The sequence below is a fragment of the Suncus etruscus genome, chromosome 1 (genome assembly GCF_024139225.1).
Source record: "Suncus etruscus isolate mSunEtr1 chromosome 1, mSunEtr1.pri.cur, whole genome shotgun sequence".
NCBI classification, from domain to species: domain Eukaryota; kingdom Metazoa; phylum Chordata; class Mammalia; order Eulipotyphla; family Soricidae; genus Suncus; species Suncus etruscus.
Window position 1 is genome coordinate 137,124,343 of NC_064848.1, and position 25,595 is coordinate 137,149,937.

At 44.9% G+C, this 25,595-nt stretch overlaps 1 protein-coding gene across 1 annotated transcript in view; it reads left to right on the forward strand.

The window, feature by feature from the left end:
- Positions 1 to 25,595, forward strand: part of SND1 (staphylococcal nuclease and tudor domain containing 1) — a 531,547-nt gene that overhangs the window by 329,593 nt on the left and 176,359 nt on the right. The window contains exons 13-14 of the mRNA XM_049774313.1: positions 2,407 to 2,517; positions 22,377 to 22,449. Coding sequence (XP_049630270.1) covers positions 2,407 to 2,517; positions 22,377 to 22,449 — 184 coding nt within the window. The remainder of the gene's footprint in view (positions 1 to 2,406; positions 2,518 to 22,376; positions 22,450 to 25,595) is intronic.

Below are 25,595 nucleotides of genomic sequence, written 5' to 3' on the forward strand. Positions count from 1 at the left end.
CTTGGCTCATCGGACATGCCTGGCTCATGGGCAAGGCTCTAGTGATGGTTGCTCTTATTTTATGTATTTTTGCTAAAACCCACACCACAACTGTTCTTCCAGGCAAAATCTGTAATTAGGACTAAGATAGAAGCTATGTGATTTAGACTCTGCTTTAGTGGTACAGGTAGGGAGCAGGCTTTGGAACCTGAGAATTCTTCCCTGGCTCAGAGGTATTTGCTGGTCTGACAAAGAGGAAAGAAACTCTCTGGGGAATGTCAAGAGTACTTTAGGCCATGTGGGCACTCAGTAATTCTATGGCTTGATTTGGATAACATTAAAAGGAATGGAACAGGGGCCGGAGAGTTAGCGAGGAGGTAAGGCATTTGCCTTGCATGCAGAGGATGGTGGTTCGAATCCCGACATCCCATATGGTCCCCTGAGAGCTGCCAGATGTGACCCAAAAACCAACCCCCCCCCCAAATAAAGAGTGGATCATTAAACATTAGTGTTCTCTAGCTTTTCCTATGGAATTTTATTTGTGTGAGTTTTTCCTTGCCTGCTGTCATTCCAGCCTTCTCCTCCAGACCCCCATGTATTGACTGTAAAATGTCAGCACACAGTAATTCCAAAGGCAGTAACAAACACATCTTTGTTCTCATGGCATTTCCATCACAAAGACATCTCAACCTGTCACCAGTGGAGTCACCCTTCCCAGGCTTTTCTCTGACTTTTGGCTCAGGGGGAGCCCTGCTTCTGCCCTGTTGGGGGTCTAAGGTGACACGTTTAAATCCCACCACTTATCAACATCTCCAGCTGTTGATTGGGGGCTGCTGGCATTCTCCAGGCTGCCAAAGCCAACTCTGTGCTAATGACAGCATTTGCCAGCACGCGTGTGCGATGACTCAGGAGACGATGGCCAGCAAAGCAGCCTCTTTGTGGGAGTGGATTGTGAGAAGTGCTAATTCCGTGGCGGCTCGGAGATATTAATATCATGCTGGCAGTAGATAAACAGGCAGCAGAGGGCCACAGGATGAGAAGAGAAGCAGCCATGGCATCTTTCCTCCTTTCTCTGCCTGCACTTCAATTTCTACTCACCCCACCCCCTTCTTTTAAAAAACACAGAGTCTCCTGAGTTTCCTGTACTAGATTCTTTAAATGGATGAATCTGTAGCTCCCAACAATACACAAGTGGACACTACTAAGAACTTGAGTTGGGAAGAATGAACTCTCTTTCGAAACTACTCTCTATATTCCAGCCTGTGGTTCAGTGGTCCATTGTTTCCCATCCCCCTTCCCTGAAGGGACCACTAGCCAGATGGTTTGAGGGGTCTCTAGTCTATGACAGATACAAAGGAAGACATAACACTGTCCCTTGATAACATAGAACCTCTAGCTTTCTGCCACTTGCTACAGGATGTAATAGGGCCTGGGAAAAGATTTTGAGAGGGAGCATGTTTGAGCACCACTGGTGCTCAAGGCTCATTTCTGGCGCTTTGCTCAGGGATACTTCTAGTGGCGCTTAAGGCTGGCTGAAGCAGAGGATCAAATTGGAATCTGCTGCATGCAAGGACAGCTTTTTACTCACTGATCTGTCTCTGCTACTTCCAGAAAAAAAAAGTCACTTTTCAGGGTCTTTGTAGCTGTCTCCATCATCCTCAGTGCCATCTGCAAGCAGCCAAATGTGTCTGCTCTTCCCTGTGAAAGAAAAGTGCTGGTGGCTTTGGGAATGCCTAAAGTAGGACTTGACTTTGACTATTTTGATCCTAAAAGGACTGTTTGGATCATTGCCCTGAAATTGGTCATCTCTATTATGCTTTCTTGGCTCTCCCCTCCCAGTGCCATTTTCATAAAGAACTTTTATTTCCCCCTCCCCGACCCTCCTTTGGGTTGAGAGCCTCTGGAAGGGGTTCCAGTGAGAAGTGATCTGGTATTTCTATCATTGCCAAAGTGGAATGAAACATTTTCCAGTTACAGTATCAGTGAGTAAGGAGTTGGGGAAATTTAGGTCATGCTTTTATGTGGGTTTTTTTTCCCTTTTCTTTAATCCATGTGCCTGTTATTTTAGAGCAGACTTTTCTTGAGGGTAGTGACTTGTTTATAACATTCTGTAAATAGCCTGGCCTAATGTAGGCTCTTTACAGATATTTTCTTCTTATTTTTATATATGGATTGGGATAGCATCTGACTGAACCAAGCAGAAAATTGCTGAACTAGGGAACTTTGCTACACGACCTTTTATTTTATTTCTCCACTAACCAACTCATTGGTCTTAAAAACCTTAACTTTCCCCCTCTTCCTCTATAAGGCCTTCAGGTGCTCATAGATATTATGCTGAATAATTTTATATATTAATAATTAATAATTAACTATTACTGAAGTCCACAGGCACCTCCAGCACTCACCACCTTATGTTTTCTGTTCCAGAAACATCGCCGAGGCCCTTGTGAGCAAAGGTCTGGCCACTGTGATCCGATACCGGCAGGATGATGATCAGCGGTCCTCCCACTATGATGAGCTGCTTGCTGCTGAGGCCAGGTGAGCTGCATTGCCAGGAAGACAAACCCGTGGGGACACCCTGCCCCACACTTTTCTTCCCCCTCTCTTGCCCACTGCTCAGCAGAGTATAGCAGACCCAGAAACCTCATCTGTGTTTTCCCTCTTGCTCCCTGTTAATAGGTTGCTCCTTAACACAGAGTCCACTTGGGCCTCCATTCTAGCCACTCGGCATAGACCTGTTTGGTGACTCTCTTGGGAAGTACAGTTAGGCAAAACCCAGGAGATGCAGTGCTGTATCATTCTCATGCCCTTTGCTTATTCCTGGGCCTGCATTGAAACCAGCATTGAAACCTTGGCAGGATGTTTCCTTGGCTTCTTACCTCCAGGGCCTCTGCTCACTGGCCCCTCCCATTGATCACCTCTAGGCCTTTCATCGTGTATAGAGGAAATGAAAACATTTATTAGGAAATGAGTTTTGGTTCCGCACTTCTGACGGCTGGCAGGAGAGCATTTGAGAAACCCTGTGACATTTTACTTCTGTCCTTCCTGCCAGTGGCTGGTTGCCCCAAGGACGTGCATACTCTCCGGTATCTTTGCTTACCCAGAGGCCTGTGCAAAGCTCTCTCTCCTTCAGTGGTGCTAAGAGTCCCCAAGCAGGAAGTAAGCTACTGTTGCTAAGCTTACATGGACAGCTCAGCCAGCAGGTGGGGCTCAGTAGGATGGAGCAGTTGTTTCCAAGGGATGTCTGGCACTTGCCTCTTGCAACCATTGCTCTCTAAACTAGGACTAACTTGGTTCTGGAAGTTTGTTAATTGCCAGATCACTGTACAGTGAGAGAGGGAATGAGTCCAGGCACATGTTAGCTACGTGTTAGATACTGTCATAGAGATCACTTCTCTTGCTCTTTGACCCAGAACATTGCCCAGATATGTGACATTTACCTCTAACACCATGTCACATCCTGATGGATAGAGCATCTGCAGAATGTCACACTGAATGTCAACTGAGATATCAGTCTGTCAGGCAACTGTGGCTTTGGGTATTCTTTTCTGAGGGCTTTTCTCAGGGACCTTCTCTATGACCTGGCTGTAAAGCACCAAGATTTTAGTGAGAATACTACTGTTGTTGGCAGTTTAAGACTCGCTAATAGCTGGTACAAAATTCTATTCATAGGGAGTGTGTCTATAACTAAGATTTCTCTTCCCTTGTTCTCTTCCTATCTATAGTCTCACTAAGCCAGGTAGGTACACAGAAGAATTGCTGGGAGCTACACATGGTCACCAACCATCGTATTTAGGAGGTGATCAACCATGAGGCCATGCTGGAGGTGGGATTTGAAGGCTGGCTGTGTGCTGGGCATGCTAAGCCAATGGAAATGGGGAACTCAAATAGGTGATGCCCTCCCGTAGAAATGGGGTTGCTTCAAGGCACTAGTCCAAGTCATGTTTTCCACCGGGTTCACTCTTCCACCAGAGAAATCTGGTAAGCAGGAGAAATCACATGCAGAGCTGTTCTGGAGAGCATGGCCATGGTAGGCTCTTATTTATTTGTTGCAAATGGCTGTGTTATGCAGCAGTGTCAGCGAGTATGTATAAAATCATACCACGTGCCGTATCTCAAACCCCAGGTAAATGAGTCTAAAGCAGAGTTGCTACACGATATGATCCAGACCAGGCTGAGGGCGAAACACAGGTATTCTGGCAATCTTCTACCTCATTTAAAGAGTGAGTTGCCTGCTAGAGCTGTCATTTTTTTGTTTTTTGTTTTTTGTTTTTGTCTGTTTGTTTGTTTTAAGTACAGAAACCAACCCCAGGTGGGGGAAGAAGAACAGATGGCTCTGAGCCAGTCCTGCCCAGTTTTACATATAAGGCAATCTCTGTTTTGGGGTAAAACCAAGTTGTAAACAGATACATAGGAACCAGGGATATTCTTTGGTTTGGGTAAAATAAGGTGTAATATAACAAATATGTATAGACTGGTTTGGGGTTTTAAGATTTTTTGTTTTGTTTCTTTGGTTTTGGGGCCATACCCAGCAGCACTCGGGTCACTCCTGGCAGGCCTGGAAACCATATGGAATGCCAGGAATCGAACCCGGGTCAGCTGAGGGCAAGGCAAATACCCTACCACTGTGCTATTGCTCAGGCCCTGGGGTTTTTTAAGTTTTAGATTTTGAGAAGAAAGAATCCTGGACTGGACCTAATGAATTAGCTGAGTGGCTTGAGTACAGGCTTACTATCTGGGAGACCTGGCTTTGATTTTCAGCACCATCAGGGCATCTGAGCCCCTGTCCCCTATCAGTTGAGCCCTACTAGTGTGGCCAAGAAAACCTAACCAAGCAAACAGCCTCCTTAGTATAGCATTCACCTTAAGCTAAATAAATATAATAGCAAGATGCTTTCCTGCTAAGCAGAGATTTGCGGGAGATCATTGTTTTGCTCTGTCGTGCTCAGACCATGGCAGAAAAACTGACTTTGGGGTCACTGTACTGTTGTAGGTTGAGTAAATAAAAGTCAGAATTTCTCCCAACCTGGGTAGCATTGACATAAGGCAGAGGAGCTTCTAAAGCATGAGGAGAAATGGCCCAGACTGCTCTGCAAGCACATTTGTCTTTGGAGCATTACTGTTGGCAAGCTCCAGGAATTACAGGCAGGGACATCATACAGATGTCCCAGCCCTGCCCCATTGAGGTGGAAAAGACCCATAGAAAAAATTCTTGCACATTGGGCCAGAGTAATAGTATAGTGGGTAAGTTGCTTGCCATGCACACAATATCCCATGTGGTCACCATGTGTGCCGAACCAGGAATAAGCCCTGAGCTTTTTGGGACACTAGGTGCGGTCCCAAAACAAAACAAAATCCTGATCATTCAGTAATAAGTTCTGGTGCCATTAAACAGTATTATCACTTCTTAGTGGAGCCTCTTTTGGACAGTGATAGAGCTAACCTTGTTTCGAGACCACTGAGTTTGGGGATACTACTTGCTTTTCTCTTGCTATTCATGGGGACTGTTCCCTTCCCTGGGCACTCATTTGTGTGTCTGTCAGGTTAGGGATGGTCAGAGTTCTCTGTGTGCTGCATCTGTCCTTCTCCTGCCTGTCCCATAAATATTAATTGGGTTTACTGCTGTTCTTCCCTTCCCCAACCCCATAAATCAGATGTTTTTGTTTTTATTGCCCACTGAACTTGGCCTTGTAATTTTATGCCATTATAGTTGGGAGGTGAGAGGAATTCCCAGCACTCTGTTCTTTACAGATCTCTTTTGTGAGTTGTTGATTATCCCTTTTCCTGGCCCCTGAACAAAAATGGTGTTGGTGGTGACCCCGAGTCTGCCACTGCTTATCCTGTCACTTACGATCTTTTGTTTATCATCTTTCAGCTACTTTTTCATCTCCAGTGATTATGAACTGAACCTGGCCAATTTGAATTAATTTCCCCCATACACTTCTGGAGGTACTGTGTCTAATGCTTTAGTAAAGGACAAATGACTGGCATCTGCTTCACTTCGAGCAGACACTCGTCCTGCGACTATTGGTAGCAAGAGATGAACTGGGGAAGCCAGGACAGCCTTCTCTTGAGGTCCCCCTAAATCCCAAGGGGGGTGATTTCTTTGTGCCCAAGCCTAGAGTTCCACTTTTTCCTCACTGCATCACCAGTGCTCTCAGCAGCAATTCGCAGTGCTCTTCTGTTAACTTTGCCTTTCAGAGCACTGCTTGGCTATTAATTCTTTTAGAGAAACGTCTTAAGCTTTGGGGAAAGGACAGCCTGTTAACGAGTCTGACTTCTCTGGTCAATACCGCTGCCTGCCCAGGAGTTGATGAGCTTTCTTTGGGCTCTGTCATCTGCTTCCTTAGTGAGGAGGTCTGATCCACCAACCCATTCTCACTTCCTCTGATGGGAGCCCAGGGAATGATGTTCTCCTCGTTGGAAGCCCAGGTGAGCTATAGCAAAAGCACCAGCTGGCAGTTAACTTACTGCTTGCTTGCTTGTCTGTCTGGCTGCCAGAAACCAGTTTTGCAGTGCTGATCCAGGTTGACCCTTCAGTGCCTCCCTTCACAGGCTGGCCCACATTGGGGGAGACTTCATTGTGCTCCCACACAGCACAGCTGGGGAAGCCACATCTCTTTTTTGATTGTTTAAAGTATAAATAGACCCCACAGGCAGCTGTCATTTCTGGTCTGGTTGTTCCTATGCCTCCTCCCTCATTACCTTGTGTCTGAGTGAGATAAGACATCTTTTGGCATCTTTGCGCAGACTCGAATCCTTGCTGCTTCCCTTGGCTCCACTGAAAGAAAGGCCCTTCATTGTGGCCCAGATTCTGGGATCTCATATGGGCCTTCATATTTTTAGTGAAAAGCATACTTCTTGGTGACATTCCAGAATTTTCTCCACCTTTTTTTCAAGTCCTCCTAGGCACTCCCTAGGAGTGATACCCTGATTCATTTAGTACTAACAGCCTATTTCTAATATTCCTTTTTAACATCCTGGCTCCTATCAGCTGGCCTGTGGCATTGCTTGCCTTGATGAGCATCTTAAGTGTGAGGTGGAACTTTTGACATCTTCTGAGTAACACTTGGAGGCATTTTCATTATCAGGACCCTTCTGATTTCCTAGGCTGTCACAAAAGTCTATTCATTGTATTTGCCTGATTCAAATGGTTTGATTTCAAACAAACCAGAATGTGGATTTCTTTAGCATCCTTTAGAGTTCTATCCAAGTGGGCTTTGGCTGAATTTGTTAGGGATGCTGGAGTCAAGCTGGAGTTTGATCCAAGCCTGGCTGGGTGCCTTGTTTTCCTTGGCCATCCAGACCTTAAGGATATCATTTGTGTGCTTTCCCCTAAAATTCCCCAAACCAAAATTTAAAATGTAATATATTAAGATTTCCTAGAAGCTGTTAGAATTCATGGTTTGTTGCAGGAAACCACAGAAAGTTACATTAGCCTAGAAGTGGGGACTTGATTTCTTTAAGACAATTTTTCATTCTAAGATTTTTGTGATTTCAAGATAAGGGGCATAGGCTTAGAAGAGAAACGTATATCCCACCCCACCCCTTTGACTATAGGTGAGTAATTTTTTTTATAATGTAGTATCTCAGCAGATCTAAGTGCATTTAGAGTCATTCCAGACTGACTCCCTTAGGGGGAGGAGGAGAAGGCAGAATCTCCTCCCTTCCTGTGGAGGAGAGTGTATTGTCCAGTGTATTGCAGGTGAAGGAAGCTTGAAGAACGTCTTCCATCATTGAGACCATAATAAGGAGGGCCTGACACAGCTGTCAGGTCCCACATGAAATAAAAAGTCAGAGCTCAGAAATAGTATAGTGGGTAGGATGTTTACTTTGCATGACGCTGACCCAGGTTCAATTTCCAGCATCCCATTTGGTCCCCTGTGCCCTCGCTAGGAGTGATTCCTGAGCACAGACCCAAGAGTAAGCCCATGCTGGGTGTGGCCTCAAACCCCAAACCCAAACAAAAACTAGTGCTCCTTTACTAAGTTGTGCATCTTTAATGGTCACCCAGCAAACACCAGTATTGGCATTTACATCACCACTGCCTGTCAGAAGGCTCTTACCTTGGAAACTCCTCGGCCACTTACAGTAGGCATTATGAAAAAGGAAATGTTTTAAGTAAGCTCTTTTGGTGATGGCAGTTACTGGGGGCTATAGTATGCTTACCAATTTCCATGCATTTGTCACAGTGACTTGTAAATATAATTCTTGTTTCCACTGAAGTGCTTTTAATACCATTGGGAAAGAAATACTCTTGGTCTCCCACTCCCAGGCTAGGCAGAGCAGCTATGTTTATCCTGGTTTTTAACAGAGGAGGTTTTTCACAAAATTTCAAGGGTTGAAAATATGACTTAGGGTTTTATTTTATTTTTTTAAAAAAAGCACCCCAGAGATTGGAGAGATAGCATGGAGGTAAGTCATTTGCCTTTCTTTTTTCTGTTTTATTTTTTTGTTTTTTGGGGCCACACCCGATGGTGCTCAGGGGTTACTCCTGGCTGTCTGCTCAGAAATAGCTCCTGGCGGGCACGGGGGACCATATGGGACACCGGGATTCGAACCAACCACCTTTGGTCCTGGATCGGCTGCTTGCAAGGCAAACGCCACTGTGCTATCTCTCTGGACCTGTCATTTGCCTTTCATGCAGAAGAATGGTGGTTCAAATCCCCGAATCCCAGATGGTCCCCCGAGCCTGCCAGGAGCGATTTCTGAGCATAGAGCCAGGAATAACCCCTGAGCACTGCCGGGTGTGTTCCCAAAACAAAAACAAAACAAAACAAAAAGCATCCCAGGGGCCAGATAGATAGCATGGAGGTAGAGCATTTGCTTTCCATGCAGAAAGACAGTGGTTCGAATTCTGACATCCCATATGGTCCCCTGAGCCTGCCAGGAGTAATCCCTGAGCGCTGCTGCCGGGTGTGACCCAAAAACCAAAAAAACAAAAAAACAAACAAAAAAAAAACCCATCCTATATTTAGCTGGCATTTGCAATACTGATTACAAATGAAATGTGACGACTTAGCAGTCGTTTCTGTTACATCAAAATGACTCGTCAGTGGAGGAGGCTTGCAGAACCAGCTTAACAGTTCTGATTAGTGAAACTTCTTGATAAAGAGACACATTTGGGCCGGTGTGATAGTGGTGGATCATTTTCCTGTATGCAACAGATCCAGGATGAACTTGGTTCCATCCCCGGCGTCCCATATGGTCCCCCTAAGCAAGGAGCGATTTCTGAGTGTATAGCCAGGAGTAACCCCTGAGCATCACCAGATGTGTTCCCCTCCCCCCCCCAAAAAAAGAAAGACACATTTCATCTTTATCTCAACCTAGTGGGAAAAAATGTTGAATTTGTGGGTGGGTTTTGTTTTTGTTTTTAGTTTTTTTGGATCAGACCCAGGCGATGCTCCGGGGTTACTCCTGGCTCTGAGCCCAGAAATTGCTCTTGGCAGGCTTGGGGAACCATATGGGATGCCGAGATTCAAACCACCATCCGCCCTGGGTTGGCTGCATGCAAGGCAAATGCCCTTTTGCTTTGCTATCTGCAGCCCCTGACTTTGTATAGTTTTTTAACATTTTATTTCTCTTTTCTGACTTTTGGGCCACACTTGGCTATATTCAGACTTAACTGTCTCCATACCCAGGGATCATTCTTGGTGGGGCTGCGGGAGTGGGGGGGAGGGTGTGCATATAAAGTGCCAGGGATAGAATCCATGTCAGTTACAAACAAGGTAGGCTCCCTACCCACTGTGCTATTGCTCTGGCCTTACTTAGAAATTTTAAAATGTGTATTCTATCACCACTTATAGATTACATAAGTTAAGTAGTTCTCCAAGAAAATAAATTATTTCTCTGTTGGGAACCATTGTTCAAAGCTGTTTTATCTTGCCTGGGATGACTTTGCCTTCACTTCTCTTTATTCATTTCCATTGAGTGTGTCCTGGGTCCCAGGCATTGGGGATGGTAGTGGTAAAGACAAAAGATAATAGACATAAGTCTTACAAAGCTTGTGATCTCAGAGGGACAGATGTTAAATAATTTCATTGTTCTGTATATTGGTATTTCTATAGTCTCTCCTCTTACCTGTTTTCTTAGCCCCCTCTTTCTCTCTGCATTCTTAATCCTGACTGCCATTTACATCTTATTCCATCTCTCATTTCTGACCGATTTCTTCATATGAGTAGCTCCTGAAATTCATCTCGGCAGTCCAGCCTCTGTTCTTATCTTTTCAATAGTTTAATGACACAGCTTTAAATAAACCCAGATTTTTCACATTCAGCCTAATGACCTCGAAATTTCTCTTTGAATAAAATGAGAGCCTACCAGAACACTGTTAACACAGAATTCTGACTGGGAGTTTTCCTTTCTCCTTCATTCTTCCTCCTGGTTTCTGTACCCATAGGGTGTGTAGGAGTTACTACCCAAGCATAGAACAGCTGGAGCTCTCCTGCCAGTGGAATTACATCCCAGAAGAGTGCAGGCACTCCTTTCTCTTTACCAAACCAGGGGCATCCTCTTTCTCCCTGGGATAGCCCACCTTCCTCTTCCTTGGATCTGGCAGGTGAAGGAGAGTGCTAATGGGATTCAGCACCATGGAGAAAAGGGGTTCACTGTTTGGGGATTCTGACTGATCAGCTATTGCAAGAGGCTATGATAACAGGAAAGTGTACTGAAAGAGCTGGTGTGGTGAAACGATTTGACGATACAGCTGAATATGGGGAAATTTAGCTTTTCCCTTTCTTCAGAAAAGATGAAGCACTCAACATCCAAAGAGTGGTAATCAATCTGCATTTAAGGCTCCACAAATGGCCACTTCTAAAGAGCTGTATAATGTCTCCCCTTCCAAATAGTTTTCTCCTTCAGGATATTAAGAGGATCTGTTCACTTCCTCCATCCTATTTTTCCATATCTCTCTCTATATATATATCTCTCTCTTTCTCTCTCTCTCTCTATCTCTCTCTCTCTCTCTCTCCCCTTCCCCCCCTCTTCCACAGCTCTTCCTGATAAGACTCATGCCATAGACGTGGTGGCTGTTATAAGGAGTATCTGATACAGTTGGGACCCAGTACGTGTGTCTCCCATCACTTGGAAGTCACAGTTGGAAATAGATCTCGAGGACATGGTCCAATCAGGAGCTGGTATCAGAAAGTGCTTTCTACCAGCCCTTTCTTGCAGTCATTAGTCAGTACTGGCAGTATTCCTTCTGAGCTGTTCAACCCAGGGTTGCTTCAGCTGTTTCTCTCTTGCAACTCCTTTGTGCCCAAGAATATAGGAATAGCAATCAAGTCTTTAACTGATAATAAGTTGTAAACTTATTTCAAAGCAAATATTGAACATCCCCTCCCCTCCATAGTCATGACCCCAATGTAAGAAGCTAAGTTCTGGGCTAATCTTGATCCTACAACATAGGTCTCACATGCACATTAAATTCTAGACTAAACTCTCTGAGCCTATTGCATATGCACATGCATGGCCACTTATCTGCCCAGAGTGACTTGCCCACTTTCTCCCTTCTTTGTTACTTTAAGAGACTTTTTTCTGGGGCCGGGCGGTGGCGCTAAAGGTAAGGTGCCTGCCTTGCCTGCGCTAACCTTGGACGGACCGCGGTTCGATCCCCCGGTGTCCCATATGGTCCCCCAAGCCAGGAGCAACTTCTGAGCACATAGCCAGGAGTAACCCCTGAGCGTTACTGGGTGTGGCCCAAAAACCAAAAAAAAAAAAGAGAGACTTTTCTGGGCCAGGAGAGGTAGCACAGCGGCGTTTGCCTTGCAAGCAGCCGATCCAGTACCAAAGGTGGTTGGTTCGAATCCTGGTGTCCCATATGGTCCCCCGTGCCTGCCAGGAGCTATTTCTGAGCAGACAGCCAGGAGTAACCCCTGAGCACCGCCGGGTGTGGCCCAAAAACCAAAAAAAAAAAGAGAGAGAGAGAGATTTTTCTTATAAAATATTTATAAGCACCCCCTAAATATTTGTGACTTCAAAGGCATATCAACATGTATTTAAGGACCAGCACTTGACCCTCGACTTTTTTCATGGTCCCCAAACTTGACTTATGTCTCTGAGTGTGCTCATTAAACCAGCCATGCTTCTGTGTCATGCAAACCAGTTAAAAATGTAATTTCTTGACTCTCCCAGACCCACTGGATCAGCACCTTTGGGGGAGAGCCCTATAGCAGCTTCCTTTCTGGCTTCTTCTTTCAGGTGATGCTGGTATCCTCTCAGAAGTCAGAACGGTTGCCCTGAGCCTTCCTATCCACTCTCAAATGAATTAAAATGTAGTCCTGTTATAGCAGATGAATAATCTTTATTGCATCAAGAATTTAATCAGGCTTGTAAGTAATAGAGAACAAGGCATGGAATTGGATTTATCTGTAATCGTGCCTTCCTTTCCTCCCTGTGGCCACCATTGTATTGGTCCCCACCAGGCCAGTGGAGCAGCTCTTGAATCTCTTTGCCTCCTGCCACAGCACCCTTCCCCATACTCTGCCTTTCTAGCTCCTTTCTTCTGTTGCGTATGCAGCGCCTCCACCAGGTTTTATGAATTTAATGTGAAATCACCTTGAGGGTTGCCGTATTTGCTTGATTTGGTCCATCTGCAGTGTCAGGAGATTGTGTGGGTCGGAGAGCCAAGTCGTAACGGATAGCCTGAGCTGACTTTTGCACTAATCCTAAGAAATCTCTCAGGAGGGCTGTAGTCCGAACAATTAATCACCTATACATCAGTGCACAGAAATTCATAGTTGCCTGTGAAGGGGGAATCCACCCTTTAGCTTTCTCTCTTCATGAGGGCTCTTTGCATTGAAATACCTTACAAACTCTGCAGGAGTTTCTCTTTTATCCTGTTCTTCCCCCGGCTTCCCCTCCAGCTTTAGACACAGAAGTTGAGAAGAATTACTTCCCGTGTCTCTTGCTTCTGCATCTGGTTCAGAAAGCCAAATCTCTCATGTATGACATTGAATCTTTTCCAACATGTGCCAATGAATGTAGCTTACTCTGGAAAAACTACATTCCAAATAGCAGGTCTGTTGCATGTCACTTCCAGAGTAAAAGACTGCATTCCAACACCCTATGATTTGTTCTTATTACGTTGACACGTACTTTATCTTAAGGTCTGTTGAGGATGAAACAAAATGAAGCATCTGGTCTAATGGGGTGATCTGGAAGAGTTAATAAATATTTGTGAATATGATTATATAATGGGGACTTGAATGGGATATGTGGGAGCCCCTAAATAAAAGGGTAAACTAAATGAGTCCATGAGACAGAGCAGATTCTGCCTGATTTGTCCTGACAAAAGAATGCTCTTACTGCCTAGTGACTCTAGTTCTCCTTCCTTGAATTGATCCTATGGAATAATTAGTGTGGCTCAGTTTACTGCAGATTTATTCCTTTTGGCATTATTTATAATTCAAGAAGCATTATATTCAAATAAATATGGAGCACTAGGTGACGGATTAAATCATGGAACACAGCCATATGAGGGATTTACTGTGCAGTTTTATTCTGTAAGAAATTAATAACAGTATTGTAAATCAATGTCACTTTAATAGGAAAGAGAAAAGCAAGGTGGTTGAGACTGAAAAATAAAACAATAACAGAAGGAAGTGGCCTAGCTGATGGTTTCTGTGGAGGGGAAAGAGTTTGCAAAATCTCCCTGATTAAAGTGTAAATGAGGGGCCTGAGAGAAATGCAGAGGATTGGAGTCACAGGCTTTGCTTGCATGCAGGGGGCTTGGATTCTATCACACTGCCAGGGCTTCTAAGCCCCACCAGGAGTGACACCCCCCCCCCGTATGTCCCCAAAATCTAAATGATCCCTGAGCAGTACTGGGTGTGTCCCAAAAATCTAAACCAATTAATTTTAAAAATAAAATGTAGAGGCCGGAGAGATAGCATGGAAGTAAGGCATTTGCCTTACATGCAGAGGAAAGTGCTTCAAATTCCTGGCATCCCATATGGTCCACTGAGCCTGCCAGGAATAATTTCTGAGTGTAGAGCCAGGAGTAATCCCTGAGCACTGCTGGGTGTGACCCTCCCCCCAAAATAAAAAAAAAAATAAAATAAAATGTAAAAAATGAGGGATGTGTGTATATTTGAAAATGAGGGGAGTGATGCATTCATTGTGGAGTAGAATTGGGAATCACTTTTCCCAGTGTTTCACACCATACACTGCCTTAGTGAAGGGTCATGAGTTTTTAAAGCTACTGTCATACCCACATATCCTAACCTTTTCCACTCAAGATTCAGTAACGTTTGATCTAGTGCTGTAGCTGTGGAACTGATCAGCCTATGGGTTGATTGTGTTTGCCATCTGCCTAACTTCAGGATGCTTATTCCAATTGTTCTTTGCCACAGTGCTCATGATTCTGTCTCTTCTCTTGCTCACAGGTTTAGATCTCTATATTTGTACCTGACACAAGAGCATTTTCATTTCTTTTTTTAGTTTGTTTGTTTTTGTTTTAGGGTAACACCCAGCAGCGCTCAGGGGTTACTCCTGGCTCTATGCTCAGAAATCGATCCTGGCAGGCTCAGGGGACCATATGGGATGCTGGGATTTGAAACACCAACCTTCTACATGCAAGGCAAACACTTTACCTCCATGCTATCTCTCCGGCCTCCTCACTTTTATTAAAGCATTCTGGATTGAACTGCTGGTCCTGTGTTTCGTTTTCTTTCTTTCCTCCCTCCCTCCCTCCCTCCCTCCCTCCCTCCCTCCCTCCCTCCCTCCCTCCCTTCCTTCCTTCCTTCCTTCCTTCCTTCCTTCCTTCCTTCCTTCCTTCCTTCCTTCCTTCCTTCCTTCCTTCCTTCCTTCCTTCCTTCCTTCCTTCCTTCTTCCCTCCCTCTCTCCCTCCCTCCCTCCCTCCCTCCCTCCCTCCCTTCATTCCTACCTTCCTTTCATTTTGACGCCACACTTGATGTTCAGGGGTTACTCCCAACTATGCGTTCAGAAATCTCTCCTGACCTGGGAGGCCATACGGAGCGCCGAAGATAGAACCCAGATCCATCCTGGGCAGCCACGTGCAAGGCAAACGCCCTACCGCTGCACTATAGCTGTCCCCATGGTCCTGTATTTCTTGTTATATGCTTCAGTATCTCCAAACACCTTCTGACTCATTACATTAGTCTATTTGCCTCCCCTGTCTGAAGAACTCAATCTCATTTTCAATTTGTGCTCTACTTTTCTGCCTTTCTTCCCTATAATTCCAGGTCACTGACTCTTGCCATCTTCCAACCTAGTTCTAGGCTACATACTATGCTTTCATTCTAAAGCTCTCTGCTTTCCTCCCTTCCTGACCCTATGCTATTAGGCTCAGGGAAAACAGGATGCCTGAGACCAGGAGTAGGCCTCTTATTGTGCATGCAGCCCTAAAGACATGCTGGCATCGTCACTGGATGTTTCTTCAGCTTTACTAGACATTATAATTGAACAAGTCTAGTATGTAAGCAAACATTAGTGACAATTATAATTTAACAGCATAAGTGGAGTAATACCTGATACACTTTGAAAATTTTATAATTACATGCTGGACAGAGAGATACTAACATATCTTCTTCTACCATTTCAAAGTATGGTAGGCCATTGAAACAACAGGGATAAAGGCACTGACTTTGTGGGAGTGGGAGGAATTGAACAAGGTTAGAGTTTTTGCCATTCAGCCACATTCTCAACCCTATAATGTTTTGGGGATTGGCGAGATGGGGCAAGCAGTTTAAGGACATACCTGGTTGTACTTGGGAATTTAATTCTGGCTCTGTGCTTTCTCAAAGTGTTCAGTGGATCACATGTGATACCACTGTTTGAACTGGGGTCTTATTCATACAGTCTTCACCCTGAGCTCTTTTTGTTTATTTTATTTTTGTTTGGGACCCCACCCAGCAGTGCTCCGGGGTTATTCCTTGCTCTGTACTCAGAAATTCCTCTTGGTGGACTTAGGAGAGGGCCCAGATGGGATGCTGGGAATTGAACCCAAGTTGGCTACATGCAACACAAATGCCCTGCCCACTGTAATATCTCTTCATCCCCAACCCTGTACTAGCTCTGACCATATGTATAACTTTTAACTTCTTCAAATGATACCACTAATACCACAGAATGAAAGCTACAGCAATAACATGGTTAACTCATATTTTGTATGTTTTGTTATTCTTAAAGATGTTACTACTTAAAAAATTCATAAAATTTTTTAGAGAAATGTGTGGTAAGCCAGGTAAAATTTTGAAGCCCATGGATTGCCATTCAATAGACTTCCCCCTGTGATTCTTTTGTTTTTTGTTTCGACTTTTGGTTTTTGGGTCACACCCAGGCAGCAGTCAGGGGTTACTCCTGGCTCTGTGCTAAGAAATCACTCCTAGCAGGCACAGGGGACCATATGGGATGCTGAGATTCAAACCACCTTCAGTTCTGAATCGGCTGCATGCAAGACAAATGCCCTACTGCTGTGCTATCTCTCTGCCCCCTCTCCCCTGATTCTTATGGTAACCCATAGTTCAAGAAAACATTGAAGGTGCCCCTCACTTGGGACCCCTGAGTTGACCAGCTAATGACTTTGTGTTTGGCATGAAGTGGCATCTACAGATCAGCTGTGATTCTTTTTCATTGTAAAGTGCTGTCCCTAATAGAATGCTTATGTGGAAGGGTGTACGAGAAATGGGCTTAAGTGGATTCTGAGGAGGACTCCTGCGGCCTCATATCAAGGCACACTGAGATCCTGGGAGTCACGTATTAGAATTTCCATTTGCTAGTTTTTAACTTGAGGGCTCCATCAGGAACAGAATAGTGGAAGTGGTTTTTATTAAGAAGCCATGTGGCAGCTGTGTACAATGCTGGATCAGAAAGTTGTCCAGTAGCGAAGGGCTGAGTGAACCTGGTTAAATGATTCTGATGTTATCTTGGAAACAGTTGCTGAGGGCTGGGCCCTAGAGAGTTACAGAAAGGTCAAGTGAGCACAGTTAGGCAGGGCATTCATTTTGGATGTAGGCATTCAAGCTTGCAGTATTAAAGACCGTTTTGGCTCCTGTTTCCAAAGAATCATCATTATAGGGAATTTACAGGTACTGCTGTGAGTTTATAGGTTTGTGCTCAGATCTATACCCTCTTCTCTTCATTTTCCTGCCACCTACCTCTCCACTGAGGCTGTTTCTGCTTTTGCTCACTTTGTTTTCTCCAGACAGTTTCTCTGGGGGGCTGGGAATATGGCTCAGTGGTTGCCCTGTGTGGTCCCCAAGCAACCCCAGGCTTTTTAAAAACAAAAGTAAAGTAGTAGGTAATTTTTGTGAAAATGCAGTTTCCTCAGAGAAAGCTCCTGTTTTCCCGAAAAATACTCAAAGAGAATTATGGAGGCATTTTGGAACAGTACATTGATAGCTCCTAAGCATCTTAGTAGGAGCAACCTAGGACCCCAGGTTAAGAATTCCTGGTGTAGGGGCTGGAGAGATAGCACAGCGGTGTTTGCCTTGCAAGCAGCCGACCCAGGACCCTAGGTGGTTGTTTTGAATCCTGGCATCCCATATGATCCCTCCCGTGCCTGCCAGGAGCTATTTCTGAGCAGGTAGCCAGGAGTAACCCCTGAGGGCCGCTGGGTGTGGCCCCCCCCCCCAAAAAAAAAAAAAGAATTTCTGGTGTGCTAACTGTTTTGTGATTGGGTAGTGGTTGAATCAAACAATAAGTCCTTTGACTTTGTTTTACCTCACAAAAACAATCTTTGTTCAGAATAGCCATCTACCATCATTGAATTGGAATCACTGTCATGGCCCGTTGGCACAAGATGAACTGCTATTATGTATCTGTGTTGCTAAGGCCTGTGTCTTGGAGATGGCAGCCCCCAAAATCTGGGGGGAAATTTCTCTTAGATTGCTGAGGTTCTCATCCTGTTATGCTGAGGGAATAGGGCAAGCTCATTTTAAAGGCAAGGCACCTTACCTGCCTTAGCAATATTGGCTTTCTTTTTTAGTGGGAAGGTGTCTTATACATGAGAATTTCATAGTTTGCTGAATTTTTTATTACATTTTTTGCAGGCCTGTTGTTGGATACCTGATGGTCCTCAGGGCTTACTCCTGTCTAGAACTCAGGTGTCACTTGTTGGCAGTGATTAAGGAGCGAGCCTTGGTCTCCTGCATGCAAAGCTTGCACTCTATTATACTATTTTTTTTAATCTTTGTTTTTTTTTCTGGGGGGTGGTTTTTGTTTTGCTTTTGCTTTTACTTTTACTTTTAGTTTTTAGGCCACACCTGTAATACCCAGGGGTTACTCCTGGCTCCGCACTCAGGAATCACTCTTGATACACAGGGGAATATAGGGTTCCAGGGATCAAATCCAGGTCACCTGTGTGCAAGGCAAATATTCTACCCTCTGTACTATTGATCCACCCCTGGCCCACTGCCATTTGAAGAGTGGTCTAGATGGAGTTTCTTTCCCATGCCATAGCTTCTAAAAACTTCGGAAGCTGGGCTTCTACCCCTCCTATGGCCTGTTAGCCCTTCGCACGTCTATGGACATGTACTCACTTTTCCTGGCCGGGGATGATTTCTGTCCATTATTGACACCACTGGTTTTTGTACTGCCGCTGCTTGGAAAAGAAAGCCTCTGAGAGGAGCAGGCTGCGTTCTGCCCTGCTGCTTCCTTTCTCCTGGCTGGCCAGAGCACCAGCCTGCCTTTGTGAGAAAGCAGCTATTAAGCAGACACAGCAGGAGGAGTTTAGAAGTCAGGAGTTTCATTCCTTGCTTAATGAAAAGGGATGTTGAGCTGTGGCTGCAGCCTGCAGGGAGAAGGGGAAGAGAGTGTGGGGAGGGGAGACCTTGTCTCCTTTGTGGAGCAGGTATCAGTGGAAGCAACCTGACTCTCCTTGCAGCTTCTCAAGCCAGAGCTGCCTTAACAGGGGAGAAGAGGGGAGGGAGGAAGTGGGGGAGAGGGGAGAGAGAGAGAGAGAGAGAGCCCAGTTATGTAAGCTGGAGGGTTGCCCCACTGAGCAGCAGTGACAAGACATAACCCAGGACCTGCATTCCCCTCCTAACCACATACGAAGCTATCAGAGGCCAGTCGGCATCCCTGTGGGGTATTGTGACAAAGGTCCACAAAGATTCCTCTTGGCAAGAAATCCGCTCTTGGCATTGACTCTGTTTTATTAGATGCATGTGTGGGTTTCTATATTCAGAAGTTCCTCTGAGCAGCTTTGGTTGTGATATCAGACTTGGGTCTCAGCACACTTAAACCCACCTGAATCAGATTATTTAGTCAGTATCTGAGATCCCCAGGCTTTGCAACCAGTCTGATACTGAACTTACTTAAAAAGGTGTGTGTGTGTGTGCGCGCACATGCACAAGTAGACACAGGAGAATGTTGAAGAAGTGGTTATGGCTTATATAAATAAAGATACAGATCTATAGTTATTTAGATATATTTAAATCTATATTTGAAATAAAATTAAGACTCTAGTATAGAAAATCTGTTTGGTTTCCAATGTCATTTGTACCACATTGCCATATTTTCTGACTTCTTTGTGGAGTATCTTGAATTCGGGTGAAAATCTGGGTTTATGCTTATATAGCACAGAGCCACTTTGGGGTCACTGATATAAAGCAGCATTTTAATTTTATTTGCTGCCTTTGCTTCAAGACCTCCATTTTCTTCCTACTGCTCAGACTACTTCCCCCACACAGTCTGTGAACTGCTCTGTAGCCCCCAGGAAAGGCCAGAATGGAACTGTGCTCTCCCATGAACTCATCTGTTTAGAGGGCAGAGCTATTTATTTTGGTTGTCCTTGTGGTTCAAAGAGGATCAAAATGGAGGCCTTTCTGCCCTTAGAGGACCTGCAGGGCTGTAGCAGGCCTGACCTTGTAGAAAGGGGAGAGTTTAGTTTCTCTGCCTCTCCTCACACCATTGCAGCTTGAAGTTTATGAGAGCAAACTTGGGAGAGCCTGCTGGTGGCAGAAAATGGTGGCAAGACTTTAAGAGTTGGTCTAGTTGGATCTTTTGGTGATCTCCTTCCCAGCCATGGCTTTTCCATAAAAAGCAGCCTCTTCTCCTCTGCCCTCGGCCTGCAGATCCCAGAGAAGATTCAAACCTTTAGAAGTAGCTAAGGCCTGTGATCATTCACAGCAGTGGGGACACCACCCCCTGGAGGCCCTGGCAAGATTCCAAAGCAGAAGCTCTTGATTCTAGCAAGTTCAGGAGGAGCTATGCCCTCCCTTGTGTAGTTCTGCTTCGAGTAAGGGACTGAGCCTCTGCTCTCTCATTAATTCTGTTCTCTGATTTCTACTGTCACTATAGAGGTCGTAGAAAATAGATTTCAGAAGGTTTTGTTTCTTGTGTCTAAATGGGAGCAATTTCTTTTTTTTTTTTTTTTTTTTTGGTTTTTGGTTTTTGGGTCATACCCAGCAACGCTCAGGGCGGTTACTCCTGGCTCTGTGCTCAGAAATCGCTCCTGGCAGGCCCGGGGGACCATATGGGATGTCTGGATTTGAACCACCATTCTTCTGCATGCAAGGCAAATGCCCTACTTCCATGCTATCTCTATGGTCCAGCAATTTCTTTTCTTTTTTTTTTTTTTTTTTTTTTTTTTTTTTTGGTTGGTTTGTTTTGGTTTTCATGGGGTTCCTCCTGGCTCTGTGCTCAGAAATCGCTCCTGGCAGGCATGTGATGCTGGGATTCAAACCACCATCGGTCCTGAGTACACCACTTGCAAGGCAAATGCCCTACCCCTGTGCTATCTCTCCAGCCTCGGTAGCAATTTCTTTCTTTTTTTTTTTTTTTTGGGGGGGGGGGGGTCATACCCAGCAGCACTCAGGGTTACTCCTGGTTCAGAAATTGCTCCTGAAAGGCTCAAGGGATTATATGGGATGCCGGGATTCAAACTACTGCCCTTCTGCATGCAAGGCAAACGCCTTACCTCCATGCTATCTCTCCGGCCCCATTGGTAGCAATTCCTAATCAGTGGAGAGAAAGAGATATCCTCTGGGATAGAGTTGGGGGGGGGGGGTCTGAGTGTGTACAGAATGGGACTAGCTCCCCTTTGCACTGAGCTGCACCCCCAGTTTGGTTTATCATTTTCACAGCATCATTGTCGCCATTTTATATTTGTATAATCCTTGCACCCTGTTTGCAAGTAATTCTGGCACATTTTTCTCCAAAGAAAACAAGCTTTACATAATGGTCTCACCCAAAAAAAGTATCATTTTTGTGGGGGGTGGGGTGGATGACAATGAAAGGGTTGGCATAGATTCTGCCCTGACTGAGATGTGTTGGGTTTGATTTAGAAATGAGACTTTGATAGGCTCAAGAGACAGTGTAGTAAGTAAGGTGTTGGCAGCCAACTCGAATTCAACTCGCTTATGTCCTTTATTGAACCCCATAAGTGTCCCTTATGGTCCCCCAAGCACATCAGGAGAGAGTCCTGAGTGCAGAGCCAGGAGTAATCCTTGTGCATCACTGGGTGTGACCTAACTCTTCCCCAACCCCACCACCCAAGAAAGAAATGAGAGTGAGCCTTGAGGAGGAGTGGCTACAGTTCTGACTGTTGAGGGGACACACACACCTTAGTTTCTTAAGATCAATACATACAAAATGGCCCCTGCTTGTATGCCCTGAGGGTTAGTAGCGCATGCATGCACACACCCACACACCACACACACACACACACACACACACACACACACACACACAGGACTTAGTTTCTTAAGCTGTATACGAAATCAATCCTGCTTGTGTGTACAGGCCAACAGTACCTGGAGCGGATTATCTAGGAGAGTGGCAAATTTGCCTCCTACATTCTTTGTGTCACAATGAGTGACCATTAGTCTTCCATTGGATTTGGAGGAAAAGGTGGAAAGACTGGTGCCAACCTTGAGAATTAGATGTGTGACCAAGTCCCTGGCTAATTAAAATGGACTTAGAGGCAGTACTCTAGCATTTGGTTAATTTTTCCCTACTGTTAAGTGATTTGTCACTACAATAGTGCTTCATTCCATTCAACTTATCTTTTTACCTGAGAGGAACTGATTTACATTAGAATTGGAACACTGGCTACATATTTTGCATTTAAAATGTTTCATGTGATTAAAGACAGAAAGAAACATTACTTCTGTTTCTTAGGAGTTTGCTCTTCCAACTGATTGTTCCTTTATGTGGTAACAATGCCTTTAATTTGGAAACAGGTTCTGGAGCTCTCTCTGATTACCATGTACAGCAGTTAGCTGGAACTAACAGCCAAATCCTGGTAAAGGGGTGAAGGAGCACCAGGGTGTGTAGGCAAGAGTCAGTTCCTGCAAAGTGCTTGCAGAGACTGGCTACTCCACAGCTTGTGAATTCCCAGGCTAAGGACCTGCTTCTCCTGGTTATCCATTCCCTCACTCCTTTAGGTGTGGCTTGTGTTTGAATCATTGTTTTTCCTCCCCCTTCCTTTACAGAGCTATTAAGAATGGCAAGGGATTGCATAGCAAGAAGGAAGTGCCTATCCACCGTGTGGCAGACATCTCCGGGGTGAGTCCTGTCCCTGAATGAAACTTGTGTGGCCTCAGGTGCCAAGACGTTGGCTGCTTATTCGCCAAAGGATTTTAGCTTGTGTGTTTTCTGTAATGGGCTTGGTTTCTGACACCAGCAGTGAATTTTTCCAAGGTGTTTTTGCTTTTGCAACAAGAGAGGAGATCCTGTTTTAAATTCTGTAAAAGTAGAAATCAAACTAGGGCATTTAAAACCTCCTCCTTGCTTTTAATCACGTGAACTCTTACTATGTTTTTTTTTCCATTTTAAAATTATTATAAGATAGATAGCCCCATTTGTATTTAAAGTGAAAATTACCTCTTAAAAGTCCCTCTTTAATTCTCACTGTTATTGGGTAGTCCTGGCAGGAAAAGGTCAAGTATAGGTTTTAGGACACATTCGAGTATTAATGTCATTTCCTCCTCACCCTTTCTGGCCTCCTGTAAGTGGGATAAATGTGCACATTTTCTTTGAGTTAAAGGAGGTAGATGATAAAAACTAATGATAGATGATACAAGTATTTTTTAGTTCCCCCAAAACAAAGGCCAAATGATTGAATAACATAGAGGTCTTCTCCCTAGCTCTGTGATTCAGGCTTGAGCTGAATAGGTACTTGTGTTAGTGGAATGGATTTCTTTCTTCCTTCAGCAAGGATTTCCAGCATGTCCACTGCGTCTTGAATTCTGTAGGCACCAAGAATAAAGCTGTGAACCCAACAGAAAATGGAGATGGTTGGCCATAGTGATGACATGGCAGGAACCATGTCCTGTGTAATGATATGAAGTGAAGTCCACTTACCAGCAGTTGATTGAGATAAGGTGTCTGAGGAAGGTTCATCCACTTAATCTGTGTGGGTGAGACACACACTGTTTATATAACTTTCATCCAAGACCTCCAACCCCGGGCCAAAGGGGGTGGAAGAAAGGGCTGGAAAATATTAGCTTGGACACCCAGGCACCTGCAAGCAAATACTGACATTAACCAAAGCTTCCACAGCTTAACTGAACCCTGGAAGAAATGAATTTAAAAGTCTGTTATCCCATTAGGTGTTCCTGTTCTTGTGATCCCTGAGTATAGACATGTCTGCCTTGTTCCCCTGCTGCAGAGGAACAGTATTCTGTTGGTTTCAAGCAACAGGACTCTTGAGTTTTTTTCTCCCATAGCCATCATCCACGGATTAGAGGTTGAGCAGCATTGCTCTATTAATTGGGCTTCTACCTAGAAGTTCTACGTTGTGCCTCTGTTTTAGGAGCATGATCCAAAAATGCCAGTCAACCCTGGGAGCTTGGAAACCTGTTGCCTGGCCTTTGGGGGGGGGGGGGTGTATTTGTTCTCAGCAGGTGCACCTCTCCCAGGGTGATGGCATAATACTGTTGGGTCACTGTTTACATGTTGGTTAGATACTCCTGTGGAGGCTGTCTTGTCACTGTCAGCACTTTTCCCTTAACACTGCTTTGGTTTGCCATTCAAAGGGCAATCAATTATGGGCAGACAGTGGTGAAATGAGTTGAAAACACCTACTTTGGAGGTTTTGAGAAAGAGAGAGAGAGTGCAGGGGTTAAGGTGCTTGCTAGTAGGCAACCAATTCTGGTTCAATTCCTGGCACCTCATGTGTCCCCCAAGCTCCACCAGAATTGATCCTTGAGCATAGAACCAGGAGTAAGTCCTGAGCACTGCTGGATTTAGCCCAAACCACCATCTCCCCCATGGGCAGATACTTTGGAAAACACAATAGAGGCTCTTCAGCCCTCAGCTGTGCCCACTAAAAAGCATCTGATAGATAACATTCTAGGCTGACCCCTCTTGGGAAGAGAGGCTTGCTTTAGGTCCGAGGAGCTCATTTTCAGATCCCATGGTCAGAAAGGTAGGATCTCTGAAACTTGGATGCTTGAAATTGGCCGGCATAGTGACCATGGGGTCGTGGGACCGGCTGCTTGTGCTTTACTTGTGGGTTTGGCTTGGTTGGCTTTCATTGGCTGGATGTGGGGTGCCTTATGAAACATGTCTTCATTTTATGTGTGTGCCCCTCTCCTCAAGCTGTAGCCCAGTTTTGTGCCATCTTTATTCTCTTTTCTGTCTTGACTGTTGCAAATTGGGTTGCTGTTAAGTTATTTAAAAATAAATGCCAGTTAAATCTCCCCGTTACCACATAAATAAAAGAGGAAAGCTTGAGCAAGTGAGAAAATGAAGAAGCTGTTCCTTCAAAATAGATGTCAGGGTGACCTTGCCTACCTTCCTGACACATTATTCTGCTTCAATTTGGGGGGGGGGGGGCTCTATAACCTATAATGGAGTATGTTTTCCCCCACTGGCATTTCCTGTGTTAAGTGGGGCCATGGGGGTGGGGGGGGGGGACTGACTGTGAAGTCTTAAAAGAGGTGCCAAAGCTTGGAGCCTCCAGGAGCACACTAGTAAGCTTTGTTGCATGGTGGGAAGGCCTGGACGCCACACACATATTTAGCTTTCTGTCAGATGAAGACAAAACTTCCAGAAGTGATGTTGTGTATGCATATATAATGGGTTTGTAAAATGTTCTTGTTAATGTTTTTTTGTTAATCATTTATAGTGGGGGCTTCCCTCTCGATTGATTTCTCTCATCCCTCTCCCTACTGCAGATCTGGTAGATGAAACTGACAGAATACAACTTGCCAAAATAATTTACTATGAACTGCCATGTGTGTGTAATACACGTCCTTGGGATTCGAGAGACATCTAAGTGCCTCATTTTTTGTCTCCTAAATACATTCAAGAAGTGTGCCAGCAGGAATGGGTGTGATCACAGCAGTGAGACAAGGAACCTGAGAGTGTTCCAGTCTCTGCCGCTCTCACTTGCACTGCTTGAACTTGCGTCCCATCATTGTCCGAACCTATTTTCTTGACCATACAGAAACAAGCATACTGCGTCTGAAGGGTCAAGGTGTGTCTCAGTGCCTCCGTGGGAGACTAAGCCAGTGCAAAGGCTCCTTGATGGTGGGGAGGTTAAGGGGGATATGGACACAGGGCTCAGAGGATGTTGGGTACAAGAGAAATCAAATGACCTTCTGCTTCTCAGCTACTGACTCTGTACTCCACACTCAGCCAAGCCTCCTGCCACCCTGCCTACATCAGGAATTCCTGCAGGTGGACTTTTCAAGAACACCATACCT